The sequence below is a fragment of the Chiloscyllium plagiosum genome, unplaced genomic scaffold, assembly GCF_037043375.1.
Source record: "Chiloscyllium plagiosum isolate Xiang-an unplaced genomic scaffold, Cpla_swu_hap1 HiC_scaffold_7, whole genome shotgun sequence".
Lineage (NCBI taxonomy): Eukaryota > Metazoa > Chordata > Chondrichthyes > Orectolobiformes > Hemiscylliidae > Chiloscyllium > Chiloscyllium plagiosum.
In genome coordinates, this window is record NW_028270145.1 from 77979146 (window position 1) to 77998788 (window position 19643).

The 19643-nt window shown below is 37.5% G+C and overlaps 2 protein-coding genes across 8 annotated transcripts in view; both read right to left on the reverse strand.

The window, feature by feature from the left end:
* Positions 1–5624, reverse strand: part of LOC122551935 (ly6/PLAUR domain-containing protein 1) — a 52763-nt gene extending 47139 nt beyond the window's left edge. Inside the window, exons 1-3 of the mRNA XM_043694507.2 lie at positions 5215–5624; positions 4694–4862; positions 4094–4231 (exon numbers count right to left, since the gene is read on the reverse strand). Of these exons, the coding sequence (XP_043550442.1) occupies positions 4094–4231; positions 4694–4742 (187 nt within the window). The 5' untranslated portion in view covers positions 4743–4862; positions 5215–5624. The remainder of the gene's footprint in view (positions 1–4093; positions 4232–4693; positions 4863–5214) is intronic.
* A 315-nt stretch (positions 5625–5939) lies between these two features.
* Positions 5940–19643, reverse strand: part of nckap5l (NCK-associated protein 5-like) — a 643060-nt gene continuing 629356 nt past the window's right edge. For all 7 annotated transcript variants that reach the window (XM_087989196.1, XM_043694058.2, XM_043694062.2 and 4 more), the window contains one exon: positions 5940–7438. In XM_087989196.1, the coding sequence (XP_087845322.1) occupies positions 7154–7438 (285 nt within the window). In that variant the 3' untranslated portion in view covers positions 5940–7153. The remainder of the gene's footprint in view (positions 7439–19643) is intronic.

Consider the following 19643-nt stretch of genomic DNA (forward strand, 5'->3'; position numbering starts at 1 on the left):
AGATGATAGTGTAAATATAAAGTTATAAATGTGAGATTCAATTTGCAATGAAATGACACCTATATGCCTTCAGAAACTTTTCTTTTTTGTTTCTCTTTCACGACAGATATTGTGAAAGGCTCTGTGGCTGTAATGGTAACGATTGACCTTGTGCACCTGGGGCTTTAAATATCATGCTGATGGCACAAATCCTGGAGGGTCTTGGCAGCGATGAGTACATCTGCAGTGGATGTGCACATAAAAGGGTAAGAGTTGCATTTTCAAGGTCTGTGTAAAGATTTGTAGCTCAGGTACCAGTTGCAGTTGTTGTGGGTATGCTCGCCGAGCTGGAAATTTGGTTTGCTGACATTTTGTCCCCCTTTCCCGATGACATCATCAGTGCTGTGGAACCTCCTGTGAAGCACTGCTGTATTGTGTCAGTTGGAATTTATTTATTAAGAGGTCAGCAGTGGAAAATTGTTTGAAAGAAATTGCTAAATCTCACAGAGACAAAGCCTCCTTAAAATACCCCGAAATGGACACTTAGCAATTTCTTTTGGTAAAATTTAGTCAAATAAAGTGACTGCTCACTTTGAAAGATTTGAGCTCATCAGAGAGAAATTACAGGGTTGCAAAATATAGGTCTTGGACCAACGCAAGCAGTCGACTGGAGAGTATTTATGAATATAGTGTATATGGACTTCCTGAAGGCATTCAATAAGATTTCATGTAAGTTTCTATTCGTTAAAACCAAAAATTAAGTGAAGTGAATGCAAATGATTGAAATGGTTAGACAGTCAAAAACAAATATAAAAAAAAGATTTGGAACCAATTAGGAAGATGATTAGTAAGGCCCTACAAGAATTTGTGCTATGGGGTCCTCAAATTATTCATTATAAATATTCATGACTTAGAGAACATAACAGAGTGCCTTATCAGTCATGATCAAATGGAGGACCAAACTTGATGGGTTAAAAGGCCTAATTCTGTCCCTATACCTTATGGTCTTCTGTCGAAGTTTGCCAATGGCACAATCATAAGTGATATAGTATGCAATGGAGGCAGGATCATCAAACTGAAAACAAATGGATAAATTAAATTAGTAGTCAAAAGAATGGCAGTTGGATTTCAACAGAGATAGTTATGAGGTGATCAAAAAGGATTACTTTTTAAATGGCAAAAATCTAGGGATAGTGATGGTTCGGATAGATTTAGAAGTCCATTAACACTGACCATGAAAATCTAAAGGATATAAATGTGATCAAAAATATAGTATTATAGAGAGTTAAAATTTATAAAGTTTTGATACATAAATACAAAACACTGATTAAACAATACTTGGGCACTGAACTTTGCACATTGAAAGGATATGTTGGCTTAGGAATGAATGCAGCACAGGCTAACCAAAACATTACCAGTATTCTGACATTCAGTTCTGAGGAGAAATGACAGAATCTGTGCATGGTTTTCCTGAAATACAAAGTTTAAGGGAGAATTTGATTAAGATTTATTTTAAAAGGAATTCAAACAGTAGAGAAAATAGTTTAACACTGCCGGGAAAGTATGGAACAAACAAACATGACTCTAATCTTATGGCTAGGATATTCAGATGGCCAGGCAAGAAATATTTCTTCAGACAAAAGAAGTGTAAAACTCTCCAACACAAAAAGCAAAAGATTCTAGCTCAAACTGATAGATTTCTGCCTTCCAAAGGTATTAAGGATTGAAACTGAGACAGGGAGGTAGAATTGGTGTTCAGGTTAGTCACAATCCCATTGATCATTGAAACAGAGGTGCAACAGCCTTCTCCTATTAACTTCTCTGGTGCTTGTTTTTGCTGGAGATCCCAGATTTGCAATAATACTATACATGTCCTCATCCTTGATGTCTTGGAATTTATCCTTAGCAAAATTAAGTAGAGAGGGAAATTAAAATTGAGGTCTTTGCTTGGTCATCCTTATCAGCTATGAGAATGGGATGCCTCCTGCTCTTGTAAATTCAGTACATTCACACCCCAGAGAAGACAAATAAACATTTTCAGACATTACGTAACAGTCCCTCACAATTATGTACGAGTAAAGCACTGTATAGAATCCAATTTCTCACAAAACTCTTGAGTCTACGACATAGAAGCTCTTATCTTTTGCTCCTATGTTGGTTCTGCTAATCAATCCAAAACTCATCTTACTACCCTACCATTGTTTTCATATTTGATAAGGATATATCCACCCTCTGACTTCTCACTTAATGTTGGGAAAATCTCCCAAATGGAGAAGGATGAATACCTGCTATTGAATTGCTCAACTGCAATATATCCAAAAGTCTCTCATTAAATCATGTGTTATGATGGTGAAATTTCAGTTCATAAAATGCCAAGTTAACCATAAAGTTTAATTACAGTATTGAATTCAGTAGTGCACCCAATTCCACAAATGTATCTCTACATATATATTTAAGCATCACAGTCAGAAGTGCTAAAGCAAAATAGTTTACCAAGAATGTCTGACCTTCACATATTACATGTAATTACCATACACACGCATGGAATGCATAATTGCTTTAATTGTTGCTGTAGAAAATGTCAGTGCCACCTATTTATATGAGCTTTTTCAGAGTCTCAGACAGAGCAATACGCTATTGGTTGAAAGCATTAATATTTCTTTATGATATCAATATTGCAGGTCAGCAAGAAATAATTTTCATGTGATTGCTGCAGTGAAATTCTATAGCGAGGTAGTTCTTATAAATTTTGCAATACCATGGTCATGGGAGGTTACCCATTGAAACAAATCCACATTAAAGTGAAGTCTTAGTGAACACCTGTTCTCAGGACAGGGATTATGAAAAAAATGGATTTGCAGTATTTCAAAGCATATCTGAAGCTTTTGGGGGACATTGTGTCTGCAACGTCTTTTGTTCTGTTTTTCAATGAGTAGCTTAGAGTGAAAGATCTCCAGCTGTATGGCGATATGACTTCATAAATTTCAAGGAAGGTTTAGACATGAAGATTGTTGTGCACCAGAACAAATTTAACTTTTTTCATTCCTCATATTATCATTTGTATGAGTGTAATGTCACAAAAAAATATAAATTATCGTGTGAGAAACATCAGTCACAACGTAATTGTTGCATCTTAAATACATTCCACTATATAAGTCATTCATGGCTTCAAACAATCCATCCTAATCTTTATATTTCCCCTACAATTCTCCCTATAATATTTGTCAGCCATAAGTGTATTTTAATATACATTAAAGAGGTTTTGTTTTTAGCAGATCCTAAAAGTGGTCACATAATCATTGTAGACAAGCTAGGACTGAATCTGATGAATTATGACTTTTCCTAACTTTGAAATTGGCTCAGCATTTTCACAGTTTTGAAAATGTATGCCAATGGCTTGGCATGACCTCATCAATTTAATGTCACTTCCTCTTTCTCAAATATCATACATTTTAATCAAAAAAGTCTCAATTGTTTTCAATCTGAACAGAATTCAAACTTTTGAAAGACTTTCAATGCAAAATTCACAATTTACTCACTTCAACCTGGTTTGGTGCATGGGTCTTTACCCAAATTAGCCTGGAAGTGGAAAGTGATTTCTTGAAGTTTTAAGAGTGCACAGTTTATCCTGTACATCCATGCACAGTTTAAATCTTACAATTCAATTTGCGATTATTTTCTTCCTGGTGTAATCATGCCAGTGCCAGATTTAATCTCTTTCCCATACAGAGGAACATCAGACAAGGAGAAACAGAAGAAACATTGAATGGGTAGCTAGATCGATAAACCACGTTATATGTTGCTACGATTTATTTTAGTTATTTTGCAATGAGCGGAGACCTACATTCAGAAGAATCCCAACACCACCACTTGATGGAGGCTATATTTCACTTCGGGCAGAAATTGGCTGGTCTATAAAAATTAAATTAGGGATGTTTATTGTATCTAGTCGAGAGGAAGAAATTCTAATTACAAGGTTACAGTGTCAAAATAATCCATTTTTATTTATGTTTACAGCCAGTGGCCAAAAGTCGTCGCAGCCGGAGGTAAATTAAAACTCATGGACTTGAATTAATATCCTCCAACGCAATGGATCTCAGGAATGGTTCCTTACCGTCACTTTTGACAATGACTTCTTTCAGACACATGTCTTGCACGTTGACTGTACAGTTTGCTATAAACTCCGGGGACGAACAATCATCGTTTAATCGGAATTCTTCACATTGGTAACACTGGATTTGAAAGCCGAGCCCTGGAAAAGTTAACATGGATATGGTGTGGATTGATCGACTGTGCAAAGTCGAGATTTCAGCTGTTTATTTATCTAAAGACTTCGCCTTTGAGATGACAGTGAAGGTGTACAGAGTGAAATAAGTGCAATAAATTCTCAGATTCATCACGGACCCAATTCTAAGTCTAAGATTGTATACAAGCGTTGATCATTCGTTCCTGATTCACTTATGGTACTTATTAACTTTTATTGTTACTAATTAACTTGCCAGCGCTCCAACAGATCATACATATTGACTTATTCTTAATAAACTACAAAAGCCTGAAATGACATTGATTTAAAAAAAACTGTTGGCAATTGGTTGGACCAAACAGGGGAACTCGCAGGAGAGGATATGCATGCCACTTTTGGTTTGGTTTTGGGGACAATTTCGGAATCCTGTGAAATAGACTTTGTTGCAAGGAATGCGAGTCGTCAGCTTACCTGTGGACGCTAAAAATCCGCAGAAAGTTGTGTAAATGAAGAGCTCCATTCTGTTCCGCCACTGTACAGAACAATGACGAGATTAGGGAGGGGTGAACGAGCAATTGCGGGTCTTAAGCGAGCTTCCTTGATCCAGCCATATCTGCAGAGTGGTCCCTCGGCTGGGAGCCTGAGGAAAGTGAGTTTGAGAAGGAGAGACTGGACTGGGAACGGACAGAGGATTCAAATAGTCCCACCACGTGACAGCAGTCATCTCTCACTTGGCATTCGGAGAGATCCATCGTTAACATTTGCACAGCGGGAGGAGGGGCGAAGACAGAGACTTACTGAGACGTTAAAACTAAGAAATGCAGGCGTGAGAAACAACCGAGGGACAGGGAAAGGAGAAGCGAACGACGCGAAGTATTGATTGGGCGAGAATGCATGCATATTGTAAGACTTAAGGAAAACGGGGGTCGGCATAGAGGAGAAAGGAGGTTCCTGAATATAAATGAAACAAGTGAACGGGTTGGGGAATATACCTGTTTTCTTCCTTCCCAAACAATTTCTTGTGAGTTTGATAGAATGACCAGTGAATGTTGTGGCAGCGGTTCTTTTTTTCAGGGGCACTGAGCCAGTTGTAAATCCAGTTGAAGATTGCTGAATTCTCCATTAACCTGGAACAGATGAGGTAGAAACGAAAGGTTCTCTCTGAAACTGCAGCCGGCTGACGGAGCTCCAATTACAGACTTCAAACAGTTAACGCCAATGAGACGTTACTGTAACAGTATTAGAGCGGCTTATCGGAAACGCTGGCTGATTACCTGTACGCTTGAAAGCGTTTGCATTCGTCCTTTTTTTTCCCATTATTGCGATCACGGCTCACTGGTCAAATCCCTGCTTTGAATAAAAGTACACTGACAATGTCTACAATCGGCGCTAGTGTGCTTTATTATTAAATAACCGCAGGTAGGCTGCAAGCTTGCAACAACACCATCGATCCCGAAGTAGGGCTTCCAGTAGCAGGCAGGCAGAGTGGGGACGGGATTTAGCAATTCGCTCGGCTCACCATCCAAAGCCTGGAGGAACACGGTTCATTTACTTTGCTCTCATTGGAAGCAAAGGCCATTTCAAATTGGAAACCGTGACTTCGCTGTCCCCTGCCAGTCTGAACGGATTCCACCCCTCCCCATTGTATTGTTGGGAGTAAAGCGGTAAATAACGAACCAAGGTGCACGATTTATAACATAATGACAAAAACACTTGCTCCAAGTTTGAAAGCAAAAAAACATTGTTTTTATTTGTTCTGGCAATCTCCTTGCGTGAACATCTGACACCAATTTCTAATATAAACATCTAAGATTGCACCGGATACTGAAGTAACACTGTTGGTACCGCCAGAATTCGATTTTTTTTTACACTTGGTACACTTTATATCAGCCGTTCCAATTCAAAAACTTGTGTACAGTATGCTAGAAAATATCAAATATACTACTTTACAATTCCATGTACAAAAGTAGATATAAATATCTCACAGCTAGAAAAAATACACACCATTTGAAATGTGGTCCCTTCCCCACACCTATGAACACAAGCCTCACAGTAAATAAACAAGGTGGGGTGGGGATATCTCCAAAGGCGGGAAGCTCCAGTCGGAGCAGCGGGATCTTCTTGTGAAGAAGACGGTTTCCCCACAGCAACTGCAGCTGGGATTTAGGACCAAGTTGTTCAAACGATTAAAAAGGGGAAGTTGAAAATGATCAGAGCGGTTCGGCTGACTCGTTCCGGGAGACGTGCTCTTAATGGAGTACAACATTTAAAATGAACACAATACAGTTATGTTACAAATATCCCTGACATGGCTTTGAAAAATAAAACAGGAAAATGGACAAAACCACGTAGGCGGTGGGAAATAGTTATCCATTTTCTTCAAAAATGTCGTCACCTGAGAGTTACAAATGCATCTTCTGGACTGAGTCCGTCTATTTCCTACGTACAAATATTGCAGTTGATAAGTTTTGTCTTAAAAAAAAACTGCTTAGAGATAATGCGCACTATTAGAAACGCCGCATTTAACGTTTCCAAAAGTACGAATAGTGCCTTCCTATTGGTATTCAATTCAAATAAACCGCAAACACAGATGTAGAAAAATAAATCAACTCGAACTTGTGATCTCAGACTGTCCAGCTGAACATGTGAGCCAAAGGAAAAATTGCACCACTGTTTGCCATTTATTGCTACAGATACATTTTCTAATTTACAGAAAGTAACAATTACATTTATACAGTGCAAAATTGTCTTCCTTTTAAAAAAAAACAGTAAGTTCATTCATTCATGCAGCGTTTCCCAGTTTTATTTCTAACTGTATTCCACTGTCCGAAGAATGTCTTGTCCGCCTTCAGTTGAAACCGGCGACACCATTCATTTCGCTACGGTACCATTCGAACCTTGCTGCTTAGCGGCCTATTCTACCTTTGACTCCTACACCTCATTAGACGCTTGACTGGCGCACGATGAGAAACTGTCGTACAAAGAGTCGCTAAGTGATTCCAGCTGGTCCACACTGCTTTTTTCAGGCGACCTTGTTGACGGCTCTTCCTTTTTTCCAACGCTCTCTTTCTCAGCCTCGGGCTTGGTAGGGCAGTTTTTCTCCTCTTCTGTGATGTGCAGACGGGTGGAGTTGATCCTGTTGAGGGTGTCTAACGAGACGGTTGGCAGACTGTACAACTTGGAGTCTGGCGCCTCTTTCTTCACGTGTTTGATATTCTGTAATAAATCAAATTCGAGGAGATGACAATCTTATAAAGCAATAGGTAATTTACGGTTTAGGTTGGGTGGTTTTCGATAACATTATACTGCCCTTGCAGTGGTATTAATTTATTCTGGTGCAAAGGTGCAGGATCCCTCACCAAAAGACTGAATATCCTATTTCTGGAATATAGCTAGCTCATGGTCTGGGGGTTGGGAGGGAGAGGTTCATGTTGCATCTTTACTGGAGACACACGCTTCATTTTCTACTTGCATGGTCAATAAAACTGGTAGGTTCTTTTACAGAGATGGTCAGAGCATAATTATGTTCCATTTAAGATAACACCTCACGAATCTGAAACCATGTCAGTAGAAATTTCTTTCTACATCATATGTGCCAAGTTAATTTTCATCAATGCCCAGTAATCTTGCAACAAACTAACAGCACCCTGGCTTATGATGAATTCTTTATTTTTACCCTCATACAGATATACAACAAGGAAACAGACTCTTTACTCCAATTCATCTATGCTGACCAGATATCCTAAATTAATCTAGTCCCATTTGCCAGCACTTGGCCCACATCCCTCCAAATCCTTCCTATTCATATACCCAATCAGGTGCCTTTTAAGTATTGTAATTAAACCAGCCTCCACCACTTCCTCCGGCTGCTCATCCCATACACACACTACCCTTTGCGTGAAAAAGTTGCCTATTAGTCTCTTTTAAATCCTTCTTTCTCGCCCTAAACCTATGCCCTCCCACCCAAGGGAAAATACCTTGTCTATTAACCCTATCCATCTCCCTCATGATTTCATAAACCTCTATGAAGGTTACCACTCAGCCTCTGATGCCCCAGGGAAAACAGCCCCAACCTATTCAACCTCTCCTTACAGCTCAAACCTTCCAGCACCGGAATATCCTTGTAAATCTTTTTTGAACCCTTTCAAGTTTCACAACATCCTTCCTATAGCACATAGACCAGAATTGCACACAATATTCCAAAAGTGGCCCAACCAAAGTCCTGGACAGCCACAATATGACCTACCAACTCCTATATTCAATGCTTTGACCAATAAAAGGAAGCATACCAAACACCTTCTTCACTATCCTATCTATGACTCCACTTTCAAGGAACTATGAACCTGCACTCCAGGGTTTCTTTGTTCAGCAACACTCTCCAGGACCTTATCATTAAGTCTACACGTCCTGTCCTGATTTGCCTTTGGAAAATGCAGCACCTCACATTTATCTAAAATTAAACTCCATCTGCCACTTCTCGGCCCATTCGTCCATCTGATTAAGATTCCATTGTAACCTTTTTCAATGTCCACTACAACTCCAATTTTGGGGTCATCTGCAAACTGGATTAGCTAAGTATATTTGTACTGTACAATGTCCGTGCTGCCAGGTCAAAATCAGGCTTAAGAGTCACAATAAATTTACAAGTCTTTGTATCCAAATTGAAATGTAATCCAAACAAAGGCAGCAGGCTTGGATGGCATCAACTGCATTTGGCCCCATAGTTCAATATTCTGCTGAAACTCATTGCTTGTCCTTAGACCTTTCTTTTAAAGGAACAGTAACAGACTTTGTTTAAACAGTTTGAAAATGAAGGTCAAAAAATTCATATTTTCTTTGTTTTTTGAATGACTCCTTTACTGAATAACATACGAGATATATTTGAATTCCTCAGGTCAAAATGTATTAATACTTTTAATATTAAGACAGAAAAAAAAATGCAATTGGAGTCAGGCATAACAAAGTGCAGGCTGCATAGAACAAATACTGCAAACAACAGTCTACAACTTAGGAGATAGTCTTAGTGCAAGAAGAAAATCAATGCCCACCTAAAATATGGTACAATGATTATCTATCAAGCATGCATTAAATCATGTTAGATCCATCATTATCCATTGGTTAGCAATTACAAGAAATGTGGTGCTTATTTAGTTGGATATTCCAAACTACCATTTATTCTTCCCTTTATTTCCCAATTGAAAAGATAAAGTGCATGATTTATTCCTAGATCTGGTAATTCCTGCTTTAGCTGCTGTGAATGTGAAATAATGGCATCTTGCAAACTGAGAGAAAAAAATAAATCCAAAAGGCAGTTGTACCCACTCAGCTCAGAAAGTGAGAAAGATCATTCGGGGGGTCTTATTCATTTCTCCTATATTAGCTGTTTTTTGTACTGCACTTTGTAGTCAAGGAAAAGGTCAGAGGAAAGAGTGGTTGTGAAGCCATCTGTATATAGGTCAATGTCAGCAACAGTTGCACAAAAGCAATGTGTCCAAGATATGCCATGTCAGAAACAAGGAATCAAGGACAGTCAAAAAGATAGTTAGGAAGGAGTATCATGAAAACGTAAACCATTAATTTATAGATTCATTATTGCAGATATTGTGGGTTGTGTGGGCAATGAATATCAAAAAATGAAATTAAATTTCTCATATCATGTTATTTTCATATAACTGGTGACAGATTAAAAACAAAAAGCATTAACATTTCTATGGAAGAGGAGGGGATATTGTAATGATTGACCAAGAATATTAAAACAAAAATATTAAAAGATATTTTCATTTGATTTCAGTTATGCATTTAGTTCTAGTTAGAATTTTACTTTATTTTCAGTCTATTTAATGGAATAAGAATGCTTGGTTAACAGATTAGTGGTATTGTATGACACAAACGTAATCCTATAATGATGTTATCCTGCTGCACTGAAAACTTAATCATCTTTTTATTAAGAAATTAATAAAACCAAAGTCTACAGAACAGTACACCATCATTGGTCAAAATAAGATAAGTCAAGAAGCAATGATTCTGCGACAAAAAAAAACTCATTTTTAAAATCCTGAGGATTGCTGGAAGATAATTGAAATCTAGTATGGCATAGATTCAAAGTCCTGCAAGAGAATAAGTTAATGAATCAATGATGATTATTAATTTTAACATAAAGGGGTATAAAGTTCAATCAGAAGGAAAAAAATGCATCTAATCTAGCACATTCGGAGATTACATTCAGAGATTATAAAGACCATAAGAGAAAGGAGCAGAATTAGGCCATTAGGTAAGTCTACTCCACCATTCAATCATGATTGATAATGTTTCTCAACCCCATTCTCCTGCCATCTCCATTTGATCCCCTTTCTAATTAAGACAGAGATAGATAAGTTCTTGAATACACTCAATAACTTGACCTTCACTGCCCTATGCAAAAATGAGTTTCATAGATTAATCGCCCTCTGATGGAAGAAAGTTCTCTTCATCTCAGTTTTAAAGAGATGTCCCTCCACTCTGAGGCTGTGCTCTCACGTACTACTCTCTCCTATTAGTGGAAACATCTTCTCCATGTCCACTCTAACCAGGTCTCTCAGTATTCGCTAAGTTTCAATGAGACCTTCCCGCCTCTGTTCCCCCATCCTTGTAAAGCCCATTGAGTACAGACCTAGAGTCCCAACCACTCCTCGTATGACAATCCCTTCATCCTCAGGATCATTCTTGTAAACCTCCTCTGGATCCCTCCAAGGAGAGCATATCTTTCCTGAGATATGGGGCCCAATACTGCTCACAATATTCCAAATGACAACAGCTTTATACAGCCTTAGCAGTAATCTCTGGTCCCTTGTATTCTAGCTGTCTCAAAATGAATACTAACATTGCATTTGCTTTCCTAATGGACAAGTGAACCTACATGTTAACCTCTAAAGATTCATGAACTAGGAATCCCAAGTCCCTTTGTGCTTCAGATTTCCAAAACTTTCTCCATTTGGAACGTTGTCTATGCCTCACCAAAGTGCATAACCTCAACCTGGCAGGACTGAGAACATTCACTGGAGTGTTAGGCATGGTAGTGCTAACTAAATGGGGAGGCAAAAGTGCTAACAGAGGGAGAGGTTGGCTCTTAAAGGCAAGAAATGAACTGTACATAAATCCATAAACATTGCTATGTTGTCCATAAGATTCATGGAAAAAGTCTCCCCAGATATTAATGCTGTATTTATGGCTCAGTAGATAGGTTTTATAACATGCTATAAATGATTGTGGAATTACTCATCATAAAGTGAAACCAAGGCAGTTCACTGTAAATTTATATTATTTCATTGGATTTAACATATCTGTGGTGGCAAAGATCTGTGGTGGTAAAATTACTGAGGTTGCTCAAACCGTTACGGATTTTTGGTTAGAATAGTTGGAAGTAACTGAGCAATGGTAGGCGGATTATTGGGATTGAAGTTGGAACAGAAATTGGCAAGATAGCATTAGGACATAAGGGAAACAAAAATAATAAATCACAGAAGCTAGAATACAGAGCTTTGATTAAGGGTCAGAAAGAATAGACGGTAGCCTGCAGGTAACCTGTAAATTGTAGCAAATTGTGACATTTTTAAGCAGTGACCAGATATTAACTACAGGTTTAAGTATCAGTTGGTATTTTAAGGACATGATGGAAAAAGATACATTAAATACTTGCCTAGTCTTGAATAATTTTTTTTGTTTATAAACCACAGAAGATCATCACATTTATGTACAAATAGGTGTTTATTGGTATGTGTTAAATAGAGCTTTGCCTGTGTTCAAATTGTCAATAATGATTCATACTTTCATGTATCAATATCATTCAACCACATACAGTAAATTAATGATGTTTCACTGTGAATAACTCAACCAGGAAGTCGCTAGAATGAATGATACAAAAGTTCATTGATTTTGATTACGGATTTGTGTTGGAGGTTGATAGGCTTAGAATAACAGTCAAACTTTCTCAGGTATAATTGCAAAATGGTGCTGTCTAGTTGTTAAATGTAATCTGATCACATAACAGGACATTACAATGGGACTGAATTAATCTTCGAATTATTTGTCTACAATGACTAGGTATTATAACAAATCAATTTAAACTGAGTTTGAAGGATTAAAAAATGCATTTGTCTACAATATTTCATATTATAGAAATAATATAAGTAATAATTATGCATTGACAGAAATTGTGCTGGTGTGACCTATAAAATAACAAGAAAAATTGGAAGGGTGGTCAGGTTAGTGTGGGGAAATCCCATCAATTTAATACTGATGATATATCTTGACTACTCTCAGTGAAAAATTGTAGTTATGAGGAGCAGAATGAATGCGTGAAGTGTAGAACATAGGTTGTTATGGGCTGAAAAGTCTTCATATGGTCAATAACTTCAATGTGCCAAACATAGAGAAAGAGAAATGAATAGAGTTTGAGAATTACTAAAAGATGATTTACTGCTAATTGATTATGAATAAAATATCAGTTAAACATAATAGGAACACAATGTTAGCTGAGTAGAATAAAAATAACCGAGGGAGTAACAAAGCATACTATTTCAGCAGTGGAATGTCCTGCCCCTAATAAACATGGACATTGACCTCGACTCTAAATCTGCATGACTTTTTAAACAGGGATCAAGCCACTTAAATATGAAGAGCTTAATCCGGATTGAGATGGCCTTTAAATCATGTGGCACCAGTGAGTGGGCAGGCAATAAGGTCAATTTCTGTTGATTATTAGGGTCTCTTCAAATCCACATTGATCATACAAGGTTGAGTATGGACCCAAATAAACAGTTCAGATTAATTTCTATCAAAGTATTTTGACAATGTGACAGAACTTTCTAATTTCAGTTCAGCATGTAGGGTATTTTAAATGCTCACTATTTTCACTTTATGACTGCACATTCATCCACATGTAATCAAAGTATACTCACATTTGCCTACATAAAGTAAAACTTAATGATGTATTACATTGCCATGATATATAAAATCTTATAATAGAATATATAATATGGCATGTTGTTAAAAAAGGCTGCAAAAAGTAGAATGCCAGATCATAGCTATATTTTCCCAACATAATGAGACCCTGAACTCAACCAAGGCATCAGTGAGTGTTAATCTGCGGCAATGTATTATCTATTAGATTGGGAAAAAAACTATTGTCTCAGTAATCCAGCTTTTATCTTAATCAACAAATCCAAACTAACGATAAAGCATGTACAAACTAGATATATAAGAAGGAGCTAGAAAATTGTCAATGAGAAAAACTGTTTAGGACGCCCCTTAATTATCAGTAAGGAGGATCCATCAATAAAGGAAGTGGAAAAATGTCTTTTGTTAATAGCTGAAATATTTAAGATTCAGAATTTAAGATCAAAAAGACACCGAAAGCACATGTTTTACAATAACTTGACTGGACTTAAAGTATAAAGTCATCTTTTGTGTCCTTGGGTACCTTCATTGATTTTATTTTACTTGAAAGCTTCAGTGTTTCTCAGAAGCCTATGTTTGGACTTAATATTCTCGTCCAGAGTTATCACCCTGTTAGGTACATACTGCAATTAGAATATACACTGTTTGCATAGTTGCCCTGGATGCATCAGCAACATTTAGTTGGCTAAAGGATGCAATGCGTCCCTGTAGTCCCAAACACTTTCAGTTTGGTTAGTTTTCAAAGATATTTGAGAAAATGCTAGAGGACAAATGTAAAATGCCTGATTCAGATAAAGCTTATATTGAATGATCTTTCTTTAAAAAAAACAGATGCTGCCTGCTTGAGACAGACGTCAGAAACAGACAGACTAACATCAAAGTGATAAATTGCACTGATTAAACACGTGGTAACTTCTGTTGTCACTGAGAAAAATCAAATTGCATTCTTGTCAAGAGGAGTGACTTGAATACAAATTAGATGATCAATTTTACGACAATATCAACTAAACTTTTAAACAATAGCTACTACTTTGTATTGCAGAAAGCATGGCATGATGATGTTGAGCAAAGATGGAAGAGTGGGTAACAGAGCAAGAGAGAGTAACAGAGCAAGAGAGAGCATTAACCTGTCCCAATGGAAGAGCTAGAGAGGGAGTGAGCAGTTCATGGAAGTATGATGTAGCAGTGCCTACTGGCTAGAATAGACAGAAGAATAAGTCTAGTAATTGTCCTTAAAATGGCTTAATCACAGTTTGGCCAGTTACAGTTTTTTTCAATCAATGCTGCTAGAATGCAGAGAGAGAGAGAGAGAGAGAGCTGAACTTACAATCAGTTCAAGACTGAACTAACACTGCTCAGCTCTGCTAGAGAGCTGACCACACCCCTTTCTTTATACAGGCCACTTCTAAAACATGACTACTTCGGCCTGAAGTCTCATCTGTTTACATATAAACAAAGGGCCTCAAAATCCTTTTCATCTCTGTACCAAACTAGACTGATCAGAGTCTGGATTACAGTGGTGCTGGAAAAGTACAGCAGGTCAGACAGCATCTGAGGAGAAGGAAAATCAATGTTTCAGGCAAAAGCCCTTCATCATTCCTGATGAAGGACTTTTACCCGAAATGTTGATTTTCCTGCTGCTCGGATGCTGCCTGACCTGCTGTGCTTTTCCAGCACCCCTCTAATTTTGACTCCGATCTCCAGTCCTCACCTTCGCCTGATTGGAGCCTGGCGTGGTTTATTGCCCCTCTGAAAAAAATCAAGTAGAGTATCCTTGAGCCAAGGAACAGCTTTTAGAAAAAAAAAGAGACTAGCTTTGTGACATAGTGTGCTCTTAATGTAACCAGATCTGGCCATTTCAGAACAAGTGAAAGTATGCCCACATATTGCCAATGCAAAGACAGAACTTTTGATTTTGGATTTGCAGAACAAACCACAATACATGCCACAACACCCCAAGACCTTCTGCTCCAAATAACAGATCATGGAGCTTGCCTCTAATTCGAAGATGTTGAGATTTCCTCTTCCTGAAACTGTGGCCCATCCATTTAACTTCTCCAAGGTTTGTCATCTGCAGTACTGCCAAATCATAGAATGTTACCAAATGCAACACCTTTCACAACTGTTCCAAAACCCTAAAGTTCACAACCATTACATTGCATGTACCCTTCTTTCAATGTGCTGCACATTGCCTACCATGCACTCCAGTACCCTTCTGTCTTTTATTAGTTGCACATTAATGTTTGAGATCTTTAATTAATGTTGGATGAAACAAATTTAATTTTATAATGTTTGTTCTCCAAATTTTAATATCATTGTGTTTCTGCATTGGTAATTTGTGGGCATGCTTTCACTTGTTCTGAAATTCAGTTCTGTACTGCTATTATCGGTCATTGGTCAAAGTTGATATAGATCACGTTAAGGCACAAATCAGTGGCAAGGACTCACATTCCAGAACTGAGCTGATTTTATGACTTTCTGAACACAGCCTCAATGATGAGGCAATATTCTTTCTTAATGTGCTTTATGTAGGTCATCTATTCAGATGACAGCCTTATTACTTATTCACTACTGAAAACAAGGTTTGGCATTTCGGCTGCTACAGCTCCAGATCGTGGAAAGATGGCAGTTTGTATAATATTCCCAGAGTGACTGTACAATGTACCTAGTTATATCGCAAGATGATTAGTGAATTACAAAATATTTACAATAAAACAGATTTTTTTGAGGTCTTCCCTTTCTAGTTCAACAGCTGTAAAAACCTTAGGTTGACTGATAATTGTTAAATTTACTACTTCCAACCCTTAATTACAAATAATAAAATAAAGTTCAATGCTAGTTGACACTGCATGCCAAATATAGGAGCTAGAGCTGTTTTCAAAATTAGCAATGTAATCATTTCATTTACTGTGTTTAATAATGAGAATCTTTTGTTAAGCCCTTGCCCCTTCATAGCAGAGGCTGCCTTTCAAAACCTCTTTGCAGTCTTCAAACAATCTCTATTAAGCATCTGTTAAAAGAATGGAAAAATACACAGGGAAGAAGCCTATCTAAGTTCTGTGCTGTCAGGAAATGTCTCAATGATAAATGGAGGTCAGTTCAGGCCTCCAGGTCTGTGATGTATGCCACAAGAGTTTATATCAGTCGCTCAGGATTCTGTGAAAGGTTATTAGAGATGTTCAAAACAAACATTGGAGTAGAAACTCCTTAAAATTGCTGCTATTAAAGAATGCCTGAAACTAAACTCAAACTGGTGGCATCCTTTTTCACTAGCCTATGGGTGGTATTTTGTTTTAACAATCACATTACTACTGTGACTGGGGAAATTATGTTTTGAAAAATCTACTACTTTCAAGTATTGTTGTCCACAGAAGTTTGAAAAATCTGATGTTTAAACTGGGTTATGTGCTCAGACTAGACTTGATAAAGCTGTGGAAGTCGTCTAATTTTGGTTAGTTACAATAAAAAATCATAAACAAGGGAGTAATGAAGTCACAAGCACATTATTATCAACACTGCAAGAGTATAACACCACTCTGGGCAACAAATTGGCGGTACTACATTTCTGCTTGTGTCAATTTGTACCTTTTGTTTAGATGCAGGATATTTGGCATACCACACATATTGGCAAGGCAGGCAGTGTTATCAGCATAAATATGGGCAAAATTTCTATATAAATTCAATCCAAGAAATTTGAGACCAGAGTGTTAGCCAAGGGTTATTCTCATATGAGGAGTTTCAGTCAAACCTCACTTAACCCTTGAAAGAATATTCATAAGAACCCTTCCAATACAGGCTCTTAGAAAATGTCAGGAACAGAGAGCCAGACCAATACTTCACCCTTTCACAATACTTTAGAGACAATACAATGCTATTAGCATGGAGTTCTAGCCCCACTAAATGGAGATCAATTAACTAAGCAGAGATCAGAAATCAAATTCCTATCTTCTGAGACATATTGTAGATGTATGAGATACTTACTGAAGAAGCTCAATGATCTAGATGGAGTGTCTTCAGTGAAGTCTTAGCTTCAATACTGAATGCTTATGTTATTAATTTTTACCTACAGAATGTTTAGTTGCAAATATAGATATTTTTAAAGTATTGTACTCTCCACATAAAATAGCAATGCCTCTATACTGCTATTTTGTGGCCTGCTTTAGTATCAATCTGAAACTTTAATGTGTGGAGGATAAAATGGAACGCTTTGTTGCTCAAGAACATGTTATATCATCTAATGTTCTTGGATGTACAAAATTTGCATAATGATGGGAAAGAATAGGAATCAGCGTTAAATATTTGCTCAAACTTACAGTCAAGCTCCCCAACATTTCATCACCAGGGTTCCATTGGAGATGAATTTATACTTGATCCAGTCTCTCATTTCTTTCACCAGAACAGTTCAATCAGAACAGCAATTCTATCAGTATGCAGAGTCACAAAAACATAGTTTGTACACCTTCCCTTTGTTATGCATTTTTCAAAAAGCTATTGTTAAAGTCAGAAATATACAAATTTACTTTCTGAAACTAACATTCCTACCACAGCGTGTTATCTTGGACTGAAATTGGGCAGGAAATACCTGGCACTCTAACAATATGTCAAAAGGACTCTCAACAAATTAATACCAGGGACCGGGAGAAATTCTAGGCGTTTTTCCTGTCACTGCAAAACTGTGTTGGTGGGTTCATTCTATTTGCACCCTGTGCCACTGGTGCCTCACTGTCAGAATCACTTGTTTTTGTTATAGCTTTGTTTTGTATAATAATAGGAAAGATATGAAGAAAGAGTAGGGAGGTGGAACTAATTAGATGGGTTCAACATATTCTCATTTTCATAGGTAATAACTAAACATTTGGATATCAGGAATTTCCTCAATTCCCTTTCGAGACTGATTGTTGAATCAGCTTCCATTATTCTTCCAGGGAGTACAATCGAAATGAAAACTTACTGTATTTTGTTTTGTTCATTCAGCGGAGACACATTTGACTGGCTAGGCCAAAATTTATTGACCATCTGTAATTGCTCCGGAGAAGATGGTGTGAGCTACTTCTTTGGTATAGAAACATCCAAAGTTCTGTTGGATGAGTGTTACAGGATTTTGACCCAGTGACAGCGAAAGAACTGCCATTTATTTCCAAGACAGGAAGATACGCAACAGGAAGGGGAACTTGCAATCTTGTGTACTTCTGACATCTGCTGGTCTTGTTCTTCTCGTGATAGAGATCTGAGAAGATACAGTTGAAAGAGTCTTGTTGAGTTAGTGCAGTGCATCTTGACAATGGTACATACTGTCCATTGTTACTGTCATTTGATGGTCAAGAGACTGAATGTGCCAGGTGGTCAGTGTGGTGCCAATCAATTTTTCTTGGATAATGTCAAACTTTTTGGGTGTTGCTGGAGATGCATCTATCCAGGAAAATGGAAAGTGTTTCCATCATACTTCTGTCTTGTGCCTTGTAAATGGCGAACAGGCTTTTGAGGATTCAGGGGATGAGTATCTCACCATAGACTTCGCACCTGTAGCCACAGTATGAAGATAACGGGTCAGTTCAGTTTCTAGTCAACGGCAACCATTGGATGTTAATAGTGGGGATACGGCTACTGAAATTTCCTTGAATGTCATGGGAAAACAATTAGGTTCCTTTTTGATGGAGATGGTCATTGGCAGTCACTTGTGTGGCACAAATGCTGATGCATAAAAATGTTTATTTGTGTCACCTCTAATTCTTTTGATAAACACCCAAAACCCATTCTTTGGTTACCTTCTGCCACTGAAAACAAATTCTTCTACTTATTTTGTCAAAACCCTTCAGGATTTGAAACACCTATATCAAATATCATCTTTATCTTCTTGTAAGTTGATCAACCTTAGTACCATTTTAATAAACCTCCATTATCTCCTCTCCAAGGCTTCCACACATTTGCTTTAGTATGGGGCCCAAATCCAATACTCCAGCTGTTTTATAAACGGTTCTATAAAGATTTGGAGTAACTCACTTGCAAATTACCACATGCACCTTTAAAAATGTCTTCTCATCTTGTCCCACTACATTTAAAGATTCAAGTATTTACCCACACTCGTTTCTATATTCAAGCATCCTTTTTGAAACTTGCACCATTCACTTTGTTATTTCTCTTCATTCCTTTTACCAAAATGTATTGCTTCATGTTTCTCAGCATTAAACTTAATCTGTCATTTGATGTCCTATTTTACCTACCTGTTTATGTCTTTCAGTTGTCTGTTACCACCCTCCACATTTGTTTAATATAAATTCTGAATAGGAGATAGTGAGGACTGAAGACGCTGGAGAGTCTCGAGTCCTGATGAAGGGTTATGCCCGAAAAGTCAACTCTCTTGCTCCGTAAATTCTGAATATCATGGCAACTGCAAACTTTGAAATAATGTCCTATAACCTCAGGTTCAGCTCATTAATATGTATCAAAAATAACATGCTCATTTAATACCCCAGTTATATCATCTGCC